Here is an 18,475-nt window from a genome sequence, read left to right on the forward strand (position 1 = left end):
AGGAGGTAGGGAGTAGAGCTAAGCACAGGGAGAAGCAATGATTTCTAATTAAAAACAGAAAAAAATGAAAATCACATTTTTAGCTAATTTTTAAAATTCATCAATGAGGAACAAAAATAATCTCTAGAGAATATTGCCAGCTAGTACTAAATTCTTTTAAATGTTAAAACACAAACACATTCAGTTTTGGCATAATTTCATAAATGCATAATGATCCTATAGGGAGGACTTGGCTATTATATGAAGTAATTGCAGATCTTTGCTCTTGGCCTTGTTAGCACACTTGATTCCTGGCATACACATCCTAATAGATAATATATAACAATGCGGCTTCTTCACCTAGTGTAGACGTGAGTACTATGCTTTTCATGGTTTTGTAAAAAGGCAGTAACACACCTATTATACTTTGAAAGTTGATTCATTATGCTCTACAAAAGTGGTAAAGGCTGTATTGCTTTGCATTGTTAATTATGAACAAGAAATAAAACATTTGAAGATAGTATTCTGGGCATATTATATGTTATATTGAAAAAAATCACAAAACAATTTCTAGACATTGTGTGGCTCTTTCACGTTTGAGTTTGTGAGTTTTCCCCCAAACTTTGTTTTCATTTAGAAATGTTTCTATTTCCCCATTTTTCTTTTATTTGTCTTCTTCACCCTTTTACACCCTAGTTCTAGCCTCAGTTTTACCCAAAGTTGATTTGAATTACACCAGATTGCAGCAAGCAGAGAAGGCGCAAATGGAAGCTGAAGATGAGGACAAGAAATATCTACAAGAGTGTCAGAGTAAATCCAACAGTCTGCAGAAACAAATCTCCCAAAAGGAGAAACAGCTGTGAGTACTTTGCTCTTAGAAACAAATACTTGTATTAACATAATTCCCATCCCTCAACCTCTGCTTTTTGCACGTATGGTAGAATACCTATATTTTTACTTATTTAATGATGCCATATAGATTGTGGAGTTCTTAAAAAATAAAAAAATTAGAAAACATACTTATGGTAAAACTTATGTTTTTACATCTGTTTCAACAGAGCACTTTCAACTGTCTTTCTTGCCTTCTTTCTCAGGGAGTTTTATTATTTCTGCTGTTGTTTAACATTAATCTAATGGCTGTTATGTTTCTAGATACTAAGTATAATAGGCCTTTGTAACTCCAAGGAACCTATATTATCAAAGAACTTGATGTTTTCTGAGAACATTTTTATTAGTACTTCATATGATAGACTTGTAGATAGAGTAAAAAAAGCCTTGTTACTGATGCATGGGGATAAAAGTGCAGGCTCCCCACGTGACCTCCATTAATACCACAGAAGCGGAGGAGGTGAGACAACTGGGAAGTTGTAAAAGCTTGGACTCCCCATTTGGTCTTCTCTGAAATCACCACAGTGGGGATTGGGAGGGACATTATTGCCAGGTGAGGAAGGAAATTTAGGATCCCCACTTGGCCTTTGCTGACAGTGATCAGGAGGCCAATGTTTTTTTTCCTCTGGTGTTTTGATGGAATAGGGCATTTATTGTCAAAAAGATTTCTATTATGTTAGGTAGGATGCCCTTTCTCAGCTCTTTGGCAACAGAAAACATACCTTTCTTGGGGCTTTATTTTGGTTTATGCTCATTGCTCTTTGTGAGTTGCAGGTGGCCTCAAAACCCAGTCTCAGCTATATAGGAGGCAAAAAAAAAAACCTCAGAGAACTCATCACCATGTTATTTCTTGAGTCCTGGGGTTTTTAGCTGGTCTGCCATTGTCTTTCTGCTTTTCAGAATCTTCTTATTTGTTTACATATAATGTCCAATGTTTTTTAACAACTTAGTTGGAGGGAGAGGTAGAAATATATTTACTCCATCTTGTCCAGAACCAAAATTTTAAGTTCTTTTTAAATCTACCACAAAAATAGCATTTTGAGAAATTGGTATATAGAATAAGGCTTTAGGGCAGGGAATGTTACCTTGGTTGAAAACTAACTCTCCCCAAAGAAAAAAAACACTCAGCAAATATTTTCTTTTAATTTTAAGACTTTCACAAAAGGACAGCCAGTACTTTTAGGGCTCCCTTGGCAACAAAAATCATGAACGTTTAAGTCAACAAGTTTGTTAATGATGCCAAGGGTTTTGTTGTTTAAGTCCCTGTGCCCTGCCAAATGAAAAACAAGAAAAGCCAGACTGGGACACAGCCAGGCACTAGAATACAATCTTGAAACCTAGGGATTCTGTTACTGAATCACTTTTCTAGAGATTGACAGACGTGTTGGTAAGACAAATCTGATATTTATTCTGCAGTGGTGCAGCTATTTGATCCCTCCTCAAAAGGATGACCTAAATAATGCTACAGGTACCTGGCCCTTTCCTATAGGGCTAACCTACCCATTAAGAGACTAGGGTGGCAGAGTTTGTTCAAATTGAAACCATGAAAATAATTTTGTCTCTCATTTGGTGCTATTTTGGTCGAGCATGAATGTGTTAACAATTTGGAGATCAGGAAGAATTTTTGATGGCTCAGAAAAATTGGAACCATTACTGTAGAAGTGGGCAGTTGAGACTTTTTCGATGAATATTCTTATTTATTTATTTATTTTTGGTATTGCATTATTTTGGTATTTTATGTTTTTAGAAAGAGGATCACGCTGCATACTCTTTAGTGTCTTATTATATTGACTATATCATGGACATTGCATCATATCAATTACTGTAGGTCTACACCATTATGTCACGGTTAACCTAAATGAATCCTTTAGCCTGAAAAATTGTGCTTTATTTCTTGAATTTGTATCTTTGATTACTAGTGATAGCTTGCATTTCTTTATTTTTGTGAATTGCCAGTTCATATTATCTATTTTTTTCCTCTGGGGTGTTCAGCTTTCTAATATATATTTGTAAGAGCTCTTTATTTACTGTTTATTTATTTACTATTAAACTTTGTTCATCGTGGTTTTTTCATTTATACATTTTAAATTTTTATATAGTTATATTTTCCTTTTTTTACCTTTATAATTTCTGCTCTCGGTGGTCAACATGCACTTTGATAGTATATTTATAATAACTTAAAAGCAAAATTTTTCTTTACTTTTTTACTCATTGTTTTCTGAATCTGGATGATGAGGCCACTCAGCAAGGAACTCTCTACTTTTTCATTGTCTCTCTGTATTTCTTTTAAATTTTTAGTGAAATAGTATTTATCAACAATTTATAAATTCCATTTTGAGATATTTCTTTTCTTCAGCCAAAACTATAAATTTAAAAATTTACTTCACTGAAAAATAATGTCGCCGTAAATGCTAACTTTATGAGGAAACAAAAGTTTTAATGTAATATTTCCAGTATTATGATATATTGCAATTAAAATGTAATGTAATAGGAACTGTAGCATTATTAGTACATGCCTCACTTGTTATACCTACTTGTGAGCAATAATTATCAAAATGATTTTTTTTGGTCGTCATAAATGTAAGAATTGGATTGCTTTTGTTTGCCATCTACCACCTGTTGTAAGAATGATAAAGAAGTGCTTTCAAATATGAACTGGCATTTCTAGCCTGTGGATTTTCCCCCAGTGTCTCCTTGGTCTTACAATTGTCCTGTAATTGGTCAGCTTCCAACAGTAACCTGCAAAGTAGCTCTTTGAACTAACTTTTCTGTTACTGATGTTAAATTGATTTAGTGGTGACTGTAATACTTATATGAGAACAAGACTTTTCATTAGTTCGTAGTATAATTTCTCACATGGCATAGAAATGTAATTAAAACCCCACATTTCTCTCCTCGATTCCATTCCCAAAATGTATCCAGTTTTTATAGTATAGTGTTCCCTTCCAGGCATTTTCTATGCGTATATAGCATTTATGTATACAGAGTTAATAAATGACATAAATTATTGTTTAGCAAGGAGTTCTTGTGGTTGGCAAATAAACTGATACTTTATGCTGCTAAATTTGCTTACCAAAAAATATTTATGAAAGAAAATATCAGCAGAAATGAATTATAAAGACAAAAGTCATCAAAAAGATGCTATTATTAAAGAATACAAACAATTGTCATATAAAAAATAGCACTGAGTTTCTGTTTATTGTTTGTCATTCAAGGGTGCAACTGGAAACCGATTTGAAGATTGAGAAGGAATGGAGGCAGACTTTGCAGGAAGATCTTCAAAAGGAGAAAGATGCCTTATCTCATCTTAGAAATGAGACCCAACAAATCATTAGTCTTAAAAAAGTAAATGGTGGTAAAACTTTTAAAATTACATTTTAATGAAAGTTATTTAAAAAGAATCAGACCATAATTTTTATATTTATTCCAAGGAAATAGAATATACTAGTTATCTTTAAAAATGCCAGTAAGGAGATTAAATGAATGAAAAATGGATGATATAAAAGAGTAGCTCTGAAAAAGCTTTGGACATTAGTTCTGTTTTCTTATATAAAAAGCTAAAGAATTTTGTTTCTAATTAACGGTATGTATACAATGTGGAGTTTCTTGTTTCTTTTTTTTTAAATTGTGTTTTCTGTTATTTATTGTTTCAAAGGAGTTCCTTAACCTCCAGGAGGAAAATCAGCAGTTGAGAAAAGTATATCATGAACAGGAACAAGCTCTTCAGGAACTTGGCAACAAACTTAGCGAGTAATTTCTCTTTTTTCCTTCAACTAAGTAGTCATTGATTTTTATAAAGGTATGAGTGTGCCAAACCAAATAGGCAGAAAAGTTTAAACATGGAAAAGACATGAACTATTAAAGCCAAACAAAAGCTTTAAAGATTAACAAATAAGACTGTAAGTTGGAGAGATTTTTTTAAAGTTATGTTCATTTTATTATATCTTAGCTCTGAACATTTTTCTAGATGACAGCTAAGACTCTTGTTTAATTTCTTAAAATCAGAGAATTCATAACTTCATTTAATATATATTTTCTCAGAACAACAGAAGCCAAATTTTCAAAATATCTGCAGAGAGCTTTTTCAGTGTTTTGAGAGGGAGCCAACATTGTGAGAAGTGAAGGGTGTTTTACTCCGACTGGATAGAGTAGGGGCTTAACTTTGTATGATGTGGGCGGTTCTATTGTATTGAAGTGTTACTGGGTTTCTATAAAGACAAGAACGAGAAATGGTGTTTCTTACAGTTTCCTCCTTGTTCCAAGTGGTGTGTGTTTTGCTAATGATGGGATTCCATTAAAAAGTCATGAGTCCAGTTTCCAAGGACATAGAAGAGAGTAGTTCACTAAAACTACAGAAGAAGTTAGTATTCAAAAAGATAACATTTTTGTTTCTACAAATTCGAAGAATGATTTGCATTGTGATTCTGATAAGCAGGATTTTGAATCTTATCTGGCATCAGTTTATTGAGCACTTGGAGCCAGACCCTGTGCTAAGTGCTTATTACCTTATTTCCCATTTCTTCATTTGAGAAATACTTATTGAGTCTTTACTATGTGCCCAGCACTGTTCTAAATGCCAGGGACTCGACAGTGAAAAAATATATTTACATTTATTAAGATCATGAAGGTTTAATATTAAAACAGAATAGTAGAACATGGACTGTGTATTATTTTTCACCCACCATCCACTAAATACTAGAGATTGCCCAGATAGCTGAATTCAACCTTTTGTTTTTTCCTTTAGTCTGGTTCATTGTTTCTCAAATTTTAGTTCGCATGAAAATTACCGCTCAAGGTTAGATATACTCAACAATCTGTATTGAACTTTATGGACTATTTAAGGAATTTTCAAGAGTTAATTTGACTACTGAATTTTTCCATTGTATACCTAGTCCCTGTGTAACTCAACTGTGTGCATATTCTTCTGCAGTTTATGTTTTTACTTAAGAATATGTGTTAGAAGTTTCTCCTTATCAGTACATAAAGATATTTCTTAGAATGTATGTGCTATAGTCTGTTTCTAGTTTTTTTCTTTTACGACCAGTAGTGATGCTAACATCCTTGTATGTACATGTTGATATATCTTGATGTACTTTAATGAGTATATCTGAAGAGTAAGTTCCTAGAGGTGATTGCTGGGCCAAAAAGAATGTACTTTAAAAATTTCAATAGTGCTAAATTACTCTCCACCTCTAGTGTTATAACATAACCCCCTCTTCAGAAGTAGGAGAGTGTGCCTGTTTTTGCCAGTCTGATAATTGAAAATATTTTTTGATTTGTATTTCTTTAACCATGAGCAGGGTTGAACATCTGTATTTGTGTTCTGTTTGTATTTGCAATTTATTTTTTGTAAACTGGTCGTATCCTCGGCACATTTTTTGCTTGGATTGCTCACCTTTTTATTGTGGGATCTTTGTAAATTGTTGTACACAGTGTCCATCTTTTTTTTACCCAGTTTTTCATTTGTCTATTTACTTCATTTATGATATGTTTTTTCCTTGCCGATGTTTGATTTTTTATGGTACCATTTTATTAGTTTTCCTTCACTGCTTTGAGACCCATAGTCCATAAGACATGGGTAGGGCCAATCGCGAGTCAGAACATATTCTTTCTCAACTCTGGTTCTCTTCTGCAGTGACAAGAATTTAATCAGGGTTGGAGAAGGGACAAGTGGCCCTATGAATTTCTCCAGACTGTACCAGTTTATCTTCTGAAACACTTTTATTCCTCTTCTTTATCTTCCTACTCCTGTGATTATATATCAGATTGAAATTCAGCAAAAACAGATTCCTAATACACAAGATGAGATTAAAAATTTGGGTCAATACTTTTTTTTTTAGAAAAAAATTTGGGGGGGAAGTCAGTACTTTTTAACTTTCGCTTCCAGTTAATGAGGCTTTTTGTAGACATTTGGGTGTTATTTAAAATGAGTAAAGAGGGGTGGTCGATGGCCATGCTACTCTGAACATGCCCAATCCTGTCTGATCTCGGAAGCTAAGCAGGATCGGGCCTGGTTAGTACTTGGATGGGAGACCACCTAGGAAGACCAGGTGCTGTAGGTGTAAAAAACCAAATAAATAAATAAAAATAAAATGGGTAAAGGGCGTCAAATATGTGGTGACAGAAAGAAATCTAACTATGGGAGGTGAACACACAGTGTAAATATATATATATACCTTACTGTTAAAGTGTACAGCTGAAACTTATTGGATTTCGTTAACCAGTGTCACCATAAAAATAAATTAATTAATTAAAATGGGGAGTGGGAAAGAAAAGGTTATATATAATAATATGAAACATTTAATTTTGTTAAAAGAGGACATTAATATTTCAGAAAGAATAGTTTTTAAACTTACCATTTGAAATTTGCATTTTCAAGTTATGACTAAATTTAAAAATTAGTATTCATTAATGTCACAGGAATTAATATACTACCATTTCTGTGTGACTTAGGGGCATTTATTTAACTTCTTTAAGCCCATTTATCTATTTGTAAATCAGAGAGTTATAAAATCCCCACAGAGTTCTTTTTCTAATTAACTGAGAATAAGTATGTTAAAGCAGTGGTCCTCAACCTTTTTGGCACCAGGGACCAGTGCTCCTGTTAGAATCTAATGCCTGATGATCTGAGGTGGAGCTGGGATGGCGATGCTAGTGCTGGGGAGTGGCTGCAAATACAGATGAAGCTTAGCTCTCTGGCCTCCTGTTCACCTCCTGTTGTGTGGCCTGGTTCCTAAGAGGCCATGGACAGGTACCGGTCCACAGCCCAGGGGTTGGAGACCCCTGTAAAGCACTTAGCACACTGCCTTTCCTGATAGCAACCAAAATATCAGTTTTCTTGTCTCTAAGATGAGCAGGTTGGATCTGAAAACTATTTTCCAATGCTTACATTCTGAACCTGTAACTTTAAATGTAAATGATTAATTTAAATTAGGAAGATACTTTTAATGGCAGAAAGGCTTTATTTTTTATTTTATTTTATTTTAATTATTTTATATTATATTATATTTTTAGGCAAGGCAACCTTTGGTTGACCTCACAGATTACAAGGACCTTGTCAGTTTACAATCTGTTATTTTTTTATTTTTTTATTTTTATGCCTACTTCCTAGGTCGTCTCCCATCCAAGTACTAACCAGGCTTGACCCTGCTTAGCTTTGAAAGGCTTTAAATGTTATTCTTCTAAATAAATTATAATTGTAGTAGACATTTAGGATTAAATAAATGAAAATGAACCCTTCATACTTGAAGAAAACATGGAACATATGAAATATTAGGGTGGAATATTCAAAGAAGAGAATCTAGAGTAATTAATTTGTATTATAATGACTAATAGTTTAAAATACATGAAGGATGATAATCAGATTTTTCCTTATCCTCATCAAGGCTTAAATTCCAACAAGAATTTTTTAGTTTAGAAAAAGAAGTTACCAGGACTCCTCTAAATGTAGTATTCTATAAATACTATTCTTTCCATATAATTATACTTTTTTGTTTTTCTTCCCCCTCAAAAGCAGCTGTTTTGGGATTATCAGCGGCTTGTTACATTTTATGGATGTTTTCCTATAGTGTCCTAATTGATCGTATCGCATTTATTATACTTGCATATTTTATTTTGACCCTTCTCTATGCTGTTTTCATGCCATGGTCAAATATTTTCATACACTTAAATACATGTTCCTAAATAAAAGCAAATTATAATATTGTATGTCAACAATTTAAAAATTAAAATTAAAATATTTTTTTAAAAGCGAATTAAAATGAATAATATAGACATGTGTTTCCTCCCTGTCTAGGATAAGGAAAGTGTTCTTGACCATTGCGTTTATTGGAGCTGTAACTGATACCCCCTTCTTTATGATACTTTGACAATTTGTATCAGAAGAGGCAGGCTTTTTAGAGTCCATATTTGTGAACAAAGGTATTTTAACCAGTATTAACAACCAGTAAATTTCATAAAGTATTTTTATAGTGAATGCTATTAAGCTACATTCATTCCATATTCAGTTTTTCTGTGTAGCACAGTTACTGTTTTGGCTACTACTCCCACCTGAATCAGTTTTCCTTTGGCACATTTTGTAGATATGAATTCAGCCAAGAAAATTTGATTATTCTAATATTTTTACACTATGTAATTTTACATTGACTATTCCCAATGTAAGTCAGTATGAGCCAGAAAAAGACTAACACTTTGTTTTTATGTCTTGCACAAAGAGTATTTTGTACAGTGAAACAAGTTCCTAATGTTCTACTTCGGTAGCAGAGACTTTAGTATTTTATGTACCTTTATTTTTTTTTCTCCCCCTCTTTAATTCCACCACCGCCCCCACCACCGCCCCACTTCCACCTCTGACCTATGGATGTTGCCATTTTCCCTTTTTTAAGAACTGGATCTCTGAAGGCGGGGCGTCTCCTCCCACATGCTCGTGTACTGGGGCCTGGTGTGCCCGGGGTATGGTCCGTGGCTCCACCTGGGGCGCAAACCCAGGACCTTCTGCGTATAAAGCAGACATGCTAACCACTACACTGTGGAGCCACCCCTGTTATGTAACTTTTGATCCAATAATTTCATTTCTAAATTGTTCTAAGAAAAATCCAAAAGTTTTGGTTATTCCAATTTTAATGAATACTTTCTATGGCAAAAATTTTGAAACAAGTTGAAAGTTTAGTAGTAGAAAATTATATAAACTATATTCTTTTTCATGGTATATAATTGTAACCATTTAATATAATGACGTGGCAGATAAGTCAGTACCTCTGAGTCTTTAAGTATATATTGTTAAGTGAAAAGAGTTGTCAGTATGATTCCATTTAAAATACACCACTCAGTGACATGTAGAGATGATCATCTCTGGGTAGTGGGATCACAGGTAATTAAATATTACTATTTATAATCTCTGTATTCATTAACATGTATTTTCAAAAGGTTAAAAAGTATTACAACTGTATTTTAATGTTTCTACTTTTTGCATCTGCTAGACAAATAGTGTGCATAATGGTTAGCATGTGTGGGCTTTGGGGTCTCACAGACCAGGGTTCTCCCGGTTACCACCTCCACTTCTTGTTACAAGTGACTAAACCTCATCAAGCCTCACTTTCTTCATCTTTAAAATAGGTTTTTTTGAAGATTAAATGAGATTATGTGTACAAAGTTTATAGCATAGTGTCTAGCAGAACAAGCCAACAATAAATGATACCTATTAATATTGTCATAACCACATGAAAATGCCAATATTCTTTCCTTAAAAAAGCAATTTTAAAATTTAAAAATTACATTTTTGCTTTCGGACATTTAGAAAATATAGGAAAATATAATACCATTAGCGAAAGAAAATCATTAGAATTATGTACTTTATACAATTTTATATCCTGTGAAAAAGCAGTTCTTTTCTGAATTACTAGATGTTATGTATTAAGATATAGGTACTGAAATTTGGGCCTATTTGTAATCTTTTTAGATCAAAACTTAAAATAGAAGATATAAAAGAAGCCAACAAAGCATTGCAGGTGAGTAGAAAGTGTTTTCCTCAAATAGAAAGAGATCTGTGTGAATGAAAGTCTTCAATAGAAGATAAAGCTGTGTATAATCTCTCAGTTATTATCGAATCCCAGGATTTATAGAGATAGAAACACTGAATTGGGGAACCTGGGTGATGGGGATCCAGCTCTTCCCTATCCTTTAGAATCACATTAATAATCTTAGTGTTAGAAATAATTTTGTGTATTTTCCTACAGAGTGTGGCATGATAGAGTGAAATTGCCTTTGAATTTGAGAATCCTTGAGTTCCTATGCCAGTCTATTACTGGTATTTGACCTTCAGCAAGTCACATACCCACTAGTAGTCTGTTTCCTCTTCTGAAATGGGCTTACAATTTTGCATAAGGTTGCTTTGAATATTGGGTAGGTTAATATATGTGAAAGTGATTGGTACATTTATCAGTTATTTGGTTCTGAACGTGTCTGGGTGGAAGGATCCCTTTTACAACCTAGGCAAAAATAGTCTCTGTTTGAATACTTCAGTGACAGATGGTTTCCTCCTGCACAAGCTACACATTTTGTTTTTCTATCACAGTGTTACATGAAAATAATTTTAAAAGCCACATAGTGCCAGAAAGACTTAAATAATGGTAGCAGCCTCTTGTTCTTGACTCCCTTGTTCCTTATCCACTCCAATTCCTTCCATCTGAAGGGAGCTATTTTAAATTCTTTTAGTTATTTCTTGCATTTATCCCTCTATTTCTAAGTAATACTGCTTGCTCTTAATTTACTTAAGACTTATCTATTGCCTGGTTTAACATGGTGGATGAGTTTTGTGGACTCTCACCCTGGTCTTTTCACTGTCCTCCCAGTATAATTAAGTAAAAATTTTCTTGGAATTCATTTACCGTATATCATTATGACTATTTAAATATTATTCTTGCTGGACCTGGTAGTATGCTGTGGTTATATTTTCTTTCTTTCTTGAACTACTTTTTATTTCCTCTGGAGGAAATTTTTGTTGTTGTTTAGGTATATTTGAACATCAGTGTTTTCTTATACCTCTATAAAATGCTTCTTGATTAAAGTTTTTCACATGGTAAAATCAATGAGGTAATTGGTTAGTTCTTTTTTCCTTGGAATCATCATTCTTGGAGTTCTGTGCTCTCCTCTGCTCCTGTGTGGTCACCACTGTCGTGACATTTCCCTTTTCCCTTTTCATGTTAAAACTCCTGGTAACTTAAACCTTGTAACTTCTTGGTTTACTCCCTCGTTTTGGTCAGTGTATCCTTCAGCAGCTTCCTGAAAAGTGGTGAATGAAGATAAAGACTTCAAGAATGTGCATATGTACATATACTTTTATTTTGCTCTCACTTTTTTAGATGGTAGGGATTTTTGCCCAACTGTCATTAAACTAAAATTTTTTTCACTGTTAAATATTTCATGTGTACAAGAGAGACATACAGTACAACTTAAAAATACTGGCATACTCTCTGCTTTAGTTTATAATGGAACATGGTACTCCGTGATTGCATTCTCTTCCTTATAGTAACAATCTTCTACTTTGTGTTAATCATTGTTTTTTATAGTTTTATTATTCATGTCTACCTTCAATAAAGTATCTACTCGGAGAAAGGGGGAAGGGATAAAGAAATACAAATTATTAGTTGATAGATGGTCACGGGGATGGGGAACACAGTATAGGGAATGCAGTTAGCAGCAATGTAATATCTAGGTGTAGAGCCAGAGGGAAGCTACAGTAATCGGGGGGATTGTTTCATAAACTATATAAGTGTCTAACTGATGTACTATATACTAGAAACTAATAATAAAATAAAATGCTAAAAAATCGATACCAAAAATATCTAGATTTCCACGTTTTCATATGTATGAAAATATATTTACATGTTACTTTTCTTTTTTGTCTTTGCTATTGACCAGTTACTGGGTCTGGGAAAGCTATCCTGTGGTTTATTGTGTTCTGGATTTTATCTGAGTGCTCGTTTGTAGTAGTCTTAAACTTCTTCCACTATGTCCTTATTGCCTGTAAACTGGAAGTTACATCTGAAGGCTTATGCAACCTCAAGGTACAACCTTCTGTGAAACTTAGTTCTGCTACCATATCCAGCAGGCTCTTATTTGCTCCCTTTTCCTTTTTAAAATAGCTCTTTAAAGTTTTCTTTTGCTACTGCCATTCTGTATTTCTTCTGAATTTTATTCTTGGGTTTGTTTCTTTGGCTGAAATACCTCATGCCCAAGTCATTCCTCAAATGTTGAGTAATCCTAGTTTTAATAAAAGACAAAGTCTTGGAAGCCCTGTATGTGATGGCTGCGTGGAAGGTGTGTGCGTGTGGAGGGAATTCTTGTACACTGGTAGGCTGTAGCATAGAGAAATCTGTGAATTAGCAAATTGTTAGGTACCCTCTCTAAATGTATCTACAGGACTTTTCTCTGGGGCAGTTCAGTTTCTCCAGAAAAGGATCCTCTAATATCCTGTCTGGGGAAACGGAGAGGGAGGGGTATAAATTGGGTGGCTGACATTATGGAATTAGAGAAAAATAGCCATTTGTTTGCAGAGCAATAGCTTGCTTGCTTCTAGTCTTAGTTCTGCTTGTAAACAGCTGTGTTTCCTTAGGAAGCAACTTTAGCTCTCTGGACCTCATTTTCTTATTTGTAAAATGAGAGCTGTAGGTACTGATCTGAGATCCCTTCCATCTGACATACTAGACTTAACCTAGAGTATATAACTTTTCTCCTTGGGAGATGGGCAGGGGAAATTCAGTCAAAATAAGTTTGGAGGGCCCAGCCCTGATGTCAGAAAGGTTATCTCTGAACCTAATGATGTTGCTTGGAACTGTTTCATATCTGGCTCTCCAACCCTCACAAAGCTAGGCAACAGCTTCCACTAGGTGGCTTTGGGACATTTAGCAAGTCCCTTTTCTTTTTATGGTGTTGAAGTTTGGTTAGATTACTTAAGGTCCCATATCTTGCTTTAAAAAAAATTCAAGTCATCTGATTTTTTGCTGGTGTTTGTCTGATACAAGCTGTCTAGTTTAAGCCTTCAGTTCTTAAAATCCTGTGTTCTAAGAAGGCTCGCTGCCTCAGCAATAAACCAACACCATTTCTTACTTTTGCTAACAGGTGCTAGTTATTAAAACAAAAATACCTGAAATTAACCTTGTGATTTTTGTCTGTGAATGCTGTTTTTTCATCTTTCTTCAAAGAATTGTTAGAAAAGTCTTTTAAGAAAACTCAGGTTCTTGAGAATGTATCTGTGGGCTTTGGATAAATTTTTTTTCTCATTAGGTGATAAAGGTCCTTATGCCTCAAAGGTACTTCATAGGTAGCACTTGTTCCACTTCTTGAGCTGGATGCAGTCATACTTGGTTCTTTGGAAGTAGCAGCAATGTGGCTTACTTAGTTCAAGTGTGATGAGACTAATCAGGAGCAATGAGGATTCTTCCTTCACTTGAGTCTTTTCATTATAAAACATAATGAAACCATCTAACAAAGTTGCTTTCATAAGGAAAAAATGCTTTTTAGCCAGAATCTTGGTTCGCTAAGAATGGGTCAAGTTAGAAATTTTAACTCCCACCTGTTTAAGACTTTCCATTTTCTACTGAGCTATTACATTTAAGAGAACTTGAGGGAAATTAATAGCAATGTTAAACTGAATTTAAGGTGAAGTCTTACCTAAAATAATGAACTCAAACATCTGATTTCCAAATTCTCTTCAAATTTTAGGGAATTTACTTCATATAAGTTATATATAATGCCAAACTGAAATGCATTTCACATAGTGAAAATTTATCCTTGAAAATGTTGTTGGATTGGATAATCTTTAAAGTTTTCCTTAAAGAGAATTCCCATCAGTAACATATTTTTATTTTTGAAAAACATTTTATCATGGAAATGTTCAGACATACAATTATAGAGTAAAACAATTACCTAGTTTCAATATTTATCAATATATGGCCAATCTTGTTTTATTTATATTCAACCCACATCCCTTTTCCCTCACCCATATTATATTGATCTACAACTATGTATCTCTCAAAGAAAAAGGACCATTTTTGATTCATCTCTATAGTCCTGTAAAATGTTCTTAAACATGTTTTTCACGTGATTTTTAGTGTGACCAATTTGAGCATTAATATTTATACTTTTCCTTCCTACTAGGGACTGGTTTGGTTGAAAGACAAAGAAGCAACACATTGTAAGCTTTGTGAAAAGGAATTCTCTCTCTCCAAGAGAAAGGTAAGGGAAATAGGAAGTGAGTCCAAATTTTAGTGCAAATATGGCTTCTAATTTTATTCATAACTTTTTTTTTTCTGATTTTTCCAATAGCACCACTGTAGAAACTGTGGGGAAATTTTCTGTAATGCTTGCTCTGACAATGAACTGCCTTTGCCTTCTTCACCAAAGCCTGTACGGGTTTGTGATTCCTGTCACGCATTGCTGATTCAGAGATGCTCATCTAACTTGCCGTAAGATGCCAGAACTAAAATCCTTATTGTATGAAAGTACCTACGATGAATGTTATATATGAACATATATACATCTTAAGACACTTCTTAAGCAGCTTTCAGCCAGTATTTGTAAGTTTTATCTTCCACATATTCATGGGAATTAGAAGTTGTATAATTTGATATTTCCTCTCCATTCAAAGAATTTTCAACAGGGCATGCTTTAAAATAAATTTAGCTTACTTCATGTAACAATCATGTAACTCTTAATGAAAATGAAAGGCCAGATAGCATAGCTAACACATTTGCCTTATTTTTTAAAGGCCTTCTTAAAAATAGGGCTTCAGATTTATTCTCCAGGTTGTCGTTGGTATTTGTGGTGCCTGTAATTTTCTTAATGCACTTAAAGCTTTATGGTTCTCAGAGAAAGACTGGAAATACATAAACTTTTTATTATAAGTATTAATATTCCAATTCAGATTTTCCATTAGCTTGGTATGATTTCATGTTGACTTTATTTGCCCATTTTCCATTAGAAAAGGCCAATATTTTATCCTGTACAATTTCCTTTTGGTCTTTCTCCTAAAATCAATGTACTTGCTGATAGTAGATAAAAGAGATATTGCTTCAGCTTTTTCCTTATTTTGAAAGGAAGTTAAACCATCATCCTTTTATCCTGTTGCTACTTGCAGATTTTTCTAACTTTTAAGAAGCATTAATTACATTGTAGTAGTCTACTATTGCAGTATATGAATAAATGATTCACCATATACTGAGCACTCTAAGCCAGGGTCTTTAGTAGATGAATATATAGTCTCAGCCCTGCCATGAAATACATACTTGAAATCATTTCAGTAAACACTAATCTTGTTATATAGCACACTAAGAATTTAATCTGTAAAGTTACCTTTAATCACTTGAATGGCACTACCACTCGGGACCTACTTTTCCCCTTTTAGTCCAATTTCAGCTACTCACTAAGCCTGTGAACCTTTCAAACAGTGAATCATGGCCATCACCCCACCCTCTAAAGATGGGGTTATTCTGCAGAATCCTTTCCTCAGTGAAGTACATATTTTAACTTTTGAAATTATTAAAACGTTTTATTTGAAGATTTTCTCCATAACCTAATTCGGTGTCTTCATTTAGAATCGATGAGGTTTTTAGGTGGTCTTTCTCAAATGCTGACAGAAATGTTATCAAGAAGTATGTATATATTCTTGAACTGTTTTGTATTGAGATGGGATAACATTTTTATGATTGCTGAAAATAAGCAAAAATGAGAAACTTCAAATACTAAAAGTATTTTATTACTGTGCTTAGAACAAATTTTAAAATGTCATTTTTTTGTTTAAATTCCAAGGCTGGTTTCATTCAACCAACCATGAATTTTATCCCCTTTTAAATTCTTTGCCATTCAACTCATGTGTCACCATTGATTTGGGCTTTTTGTAGGCAAGCTTTTGACAGCAATATAACTTGCTTTTAAAAATTCTCGCTTAAAAAACAACATAGTAATTTGGGATTTCGTGATTATGAACCTATACTTTCACTTTTCAAGTAAGATCTGCCCTCACTGAAAGTATCTTAATAAACTTCACATACCATTCCCTCATCTAGCTGTCATGGTGCCAAGGAATTGTGATTGTGTTTCTTTTACCCTGCAATGTTTTAAAATGTGAGTTTTATAGACTAAATAAAAGATTTGAAAAATTAGCCTGCTTTAGAAAAGCAACTTTCATTTTAAACACTTTATATTTTTACTGCTTGATTTTAATAGGGTACTCCTGGGAAAATAAAAGCACAAACTTTTAAAAAAAGGTAAGTGGTATGAGTGTAATATATAAGGGAGTGGGTACAGGCATTAGAATCCTTGCTTGAGTTGATAGGCTTTATATAGGCCCAATAGCAGAAACTAGTCCTTAAGAGTTACTTTGTCTAATTGTCCTTAAGAGTTACTTTGTCTAATTTGATTTATAATCAGTAACTGACACAAAGCATTCTAGGACGCCATACTATTATCTCCCACATTGTATTTATTACATTAATAACATTTCTAGCAAAAACAAGTTAACAAGTTCAATAACTGTGAATTCACATTAACAGGTTTCATTTTGATCCATTAGCCAATTTGGGGAAAAGCCATATTGATCAAAGGGATTAAAAATAAAAAGCACCTTTTCCTGGCTACATATAGTACTTTTTTTTATTTTTTTTTTAACACAATAGCTCTAAAAACTCCAGATATCAGATGCAAAATCCAACTGGACTCTCATTTTAATTGACAACATGGACTCATCTTACATTTTATAATGTATTTATACAATTATTAAAAAACCATATGCCTTAAACTATTGGGCTGAAACTGAAAATACATCTGTGAGAATTATACTCCACAGTAAATACCTTTGTACGTGTACTGAATTCTCATGTCACTGAGAACCTTAACCTAGTCTAAGACATTTTGAGATAACTTACAACTATCACTTTTTGGAAACATTTTTTGGTATTTCAGTCAAGTGCTGAGGGGATTTTTATTCTAAAATCTAGGGCTAAAATTTAAACTTCCAACACTCCTGTTCCCAGGTAACACAATTATGAATATTCAGAAATTCAGATACCTTAGATTAACACTTCAGAGCTATGCTTGATAAGTGACATTTGAAAAAGATGAATATATAATTAGCTGATTTATACTCCTGAAGCTATCTAAACTCATCTTTATATTTACAGTATTGTCCAGGAGAAATTAAAGAAAAAGTTACACTAATTATTTTCCAAGCTCTATTCTGGATGTCTGCTTAATAAAGACTTGTAGTTTATGCAGAGGCGAACCACTGTCCTCTAAAATTATGCTGTACTACTACTCTTAGAGCTAATAATAAAATACATTAACCCAAATCTTATGAAAGCAGCACATCCTCTGGAGTAACTAGTATATAAAAAGTATCAACATCAGTGGTTTGAATATAAAAATTTATTTTTAAGTCAAAGTATGCAACAAATAAAACCTACAGAAAACAGATTCCCATCACAATCTGTTGCTTTACCAAATAATATTTTGAAAACACATTCCTTCAGTCATTATAAAGTTCTTAAAATACAAAAGAAATTAAATCCGTAAGAAAGTCTAGTAGACCAGATGCTGTTGTCAGGACTTTTAGGTTGGTGGTTATGCTTTAATACATCCCACGCCATCCACCTCCACTCATGCCACCTTGTCCGTAGTAACCTCCACTGCCTCCACCACCACGGCCTTAGAAGAAAAAAGATGTTGAGAATTGTTTAGTAGAAAATATCAACACAGTACATATTAAAAACATGAACTTTGCCCCACATATGGGGACTAACAAACTGAATGAGAGGAACCAATGATACTTACCATAACCACCCAAGCCATCGGGAGTACCATATCCTCCACTATAATTGTTCCCCATTCCCATTCTTCCAACAGATCCATAACCTCCCTGATTATCTTTAAAAAAAAAAAGAAAAGAAAAAAAAGTGTTTGAGATTGATTGCTAAGTGTCTAACTCTGCTTATTTAAAAAAAATTTACATACCCATTCCATCTCTGCCGTAGCCTCCCATTCCAGAACCTCCCATTCCAGAGCCACCTCCAGGAGTAGAATTCAAGAAGAGTTCAATGTATCGATGTTCTTTACG

The 18,475-nt window shown here is 33.7% G+C and overlaps 2 protein-coding genes and 1 pseudogene across 12 annotated transcripts in view; 2 read left to right on the plus strand and 1 right to left on the minus strand.

The window, feature by feature from the left end:
- The window catches only part of RUFY2 (RUN and FYVE domain containing 2), a 43,731-nt gene extending 27,205 nt beyond the window's left edge, over nt 1–16,526 (plus strand). Inside the window, 6 exon segments of the mRNA XM_006915574.2 lie at nt 719–838; nt 4,083–4,212; nt 4,523–4,617; nt 10,325–10,373; nt 14,524–14,601; nt 14,692–16,526. Coding sequence (XP_006915636.2) covers nt 719–838; nt 4,083–4,212; nt 4,523–4,617; nt 10,325–10,373; nt 14,524–14,601; nt 14,692–14,835 — 616 coding nt within the window. The 3' untranslated portion in view covers nt 14,836–16,526.
- Nucleotides 6,811–6,929, plus strand: LOC112482717 (annotated as a pseudogene).
- Nucleotides 16,527–16,826: 300 nt separating the features above from the next.
- Nucleotides 16,827–18,475, minus strand: part of HNRNPH3 (heterogeneous nuclear ribonucleoprotein H3) — an 11,019-nt gene continuing 9,370 nt past the window's right edge. For 9 of the 11 annotated variants that reach the window (XM_025049419.1, XM_025049416.1, XM_006915580.2 and 6 more), the window contains 3 exons: nt 18,373–18,468; nt 18,193–18,285; nt 16,827–18,066 (listed from right to left, as the gene is read on the minus strand). In XM_025049419.1, coding sequence (XP_024905187.1) covers nt 17,990–18,066; nt 18,193–18,285; nt 18,373–18,468 — 266 coding nt within the window. In that variant the 3' untranslated portion in view covers nt 16,827–17,989. The remainder of the gene's footprint in view (nt 18,067–18,192; nt 18,286–18,372; nt 18,469–18,475) is intronic. The other 2 variants (XM_006915576.3, XM_006915578.3) reach the window with 1 other exon arrangement.

This window comes from Pteropus alecto, unplaced genomic scaffold (genome assembly GCF_000325575.1).
Source record: "Pteropus alecto unplaced genomic scaffold, ASM32557v1 scaffold155, whole genome shotgun sequence".
NCBI classification, from domain to species: domain Eukaryota; kingdom Metazoa; phylum Chordata; class Mammalia; order Chiroptera; family Pteropodidae; genus Pteropus; species Pteropus alecto.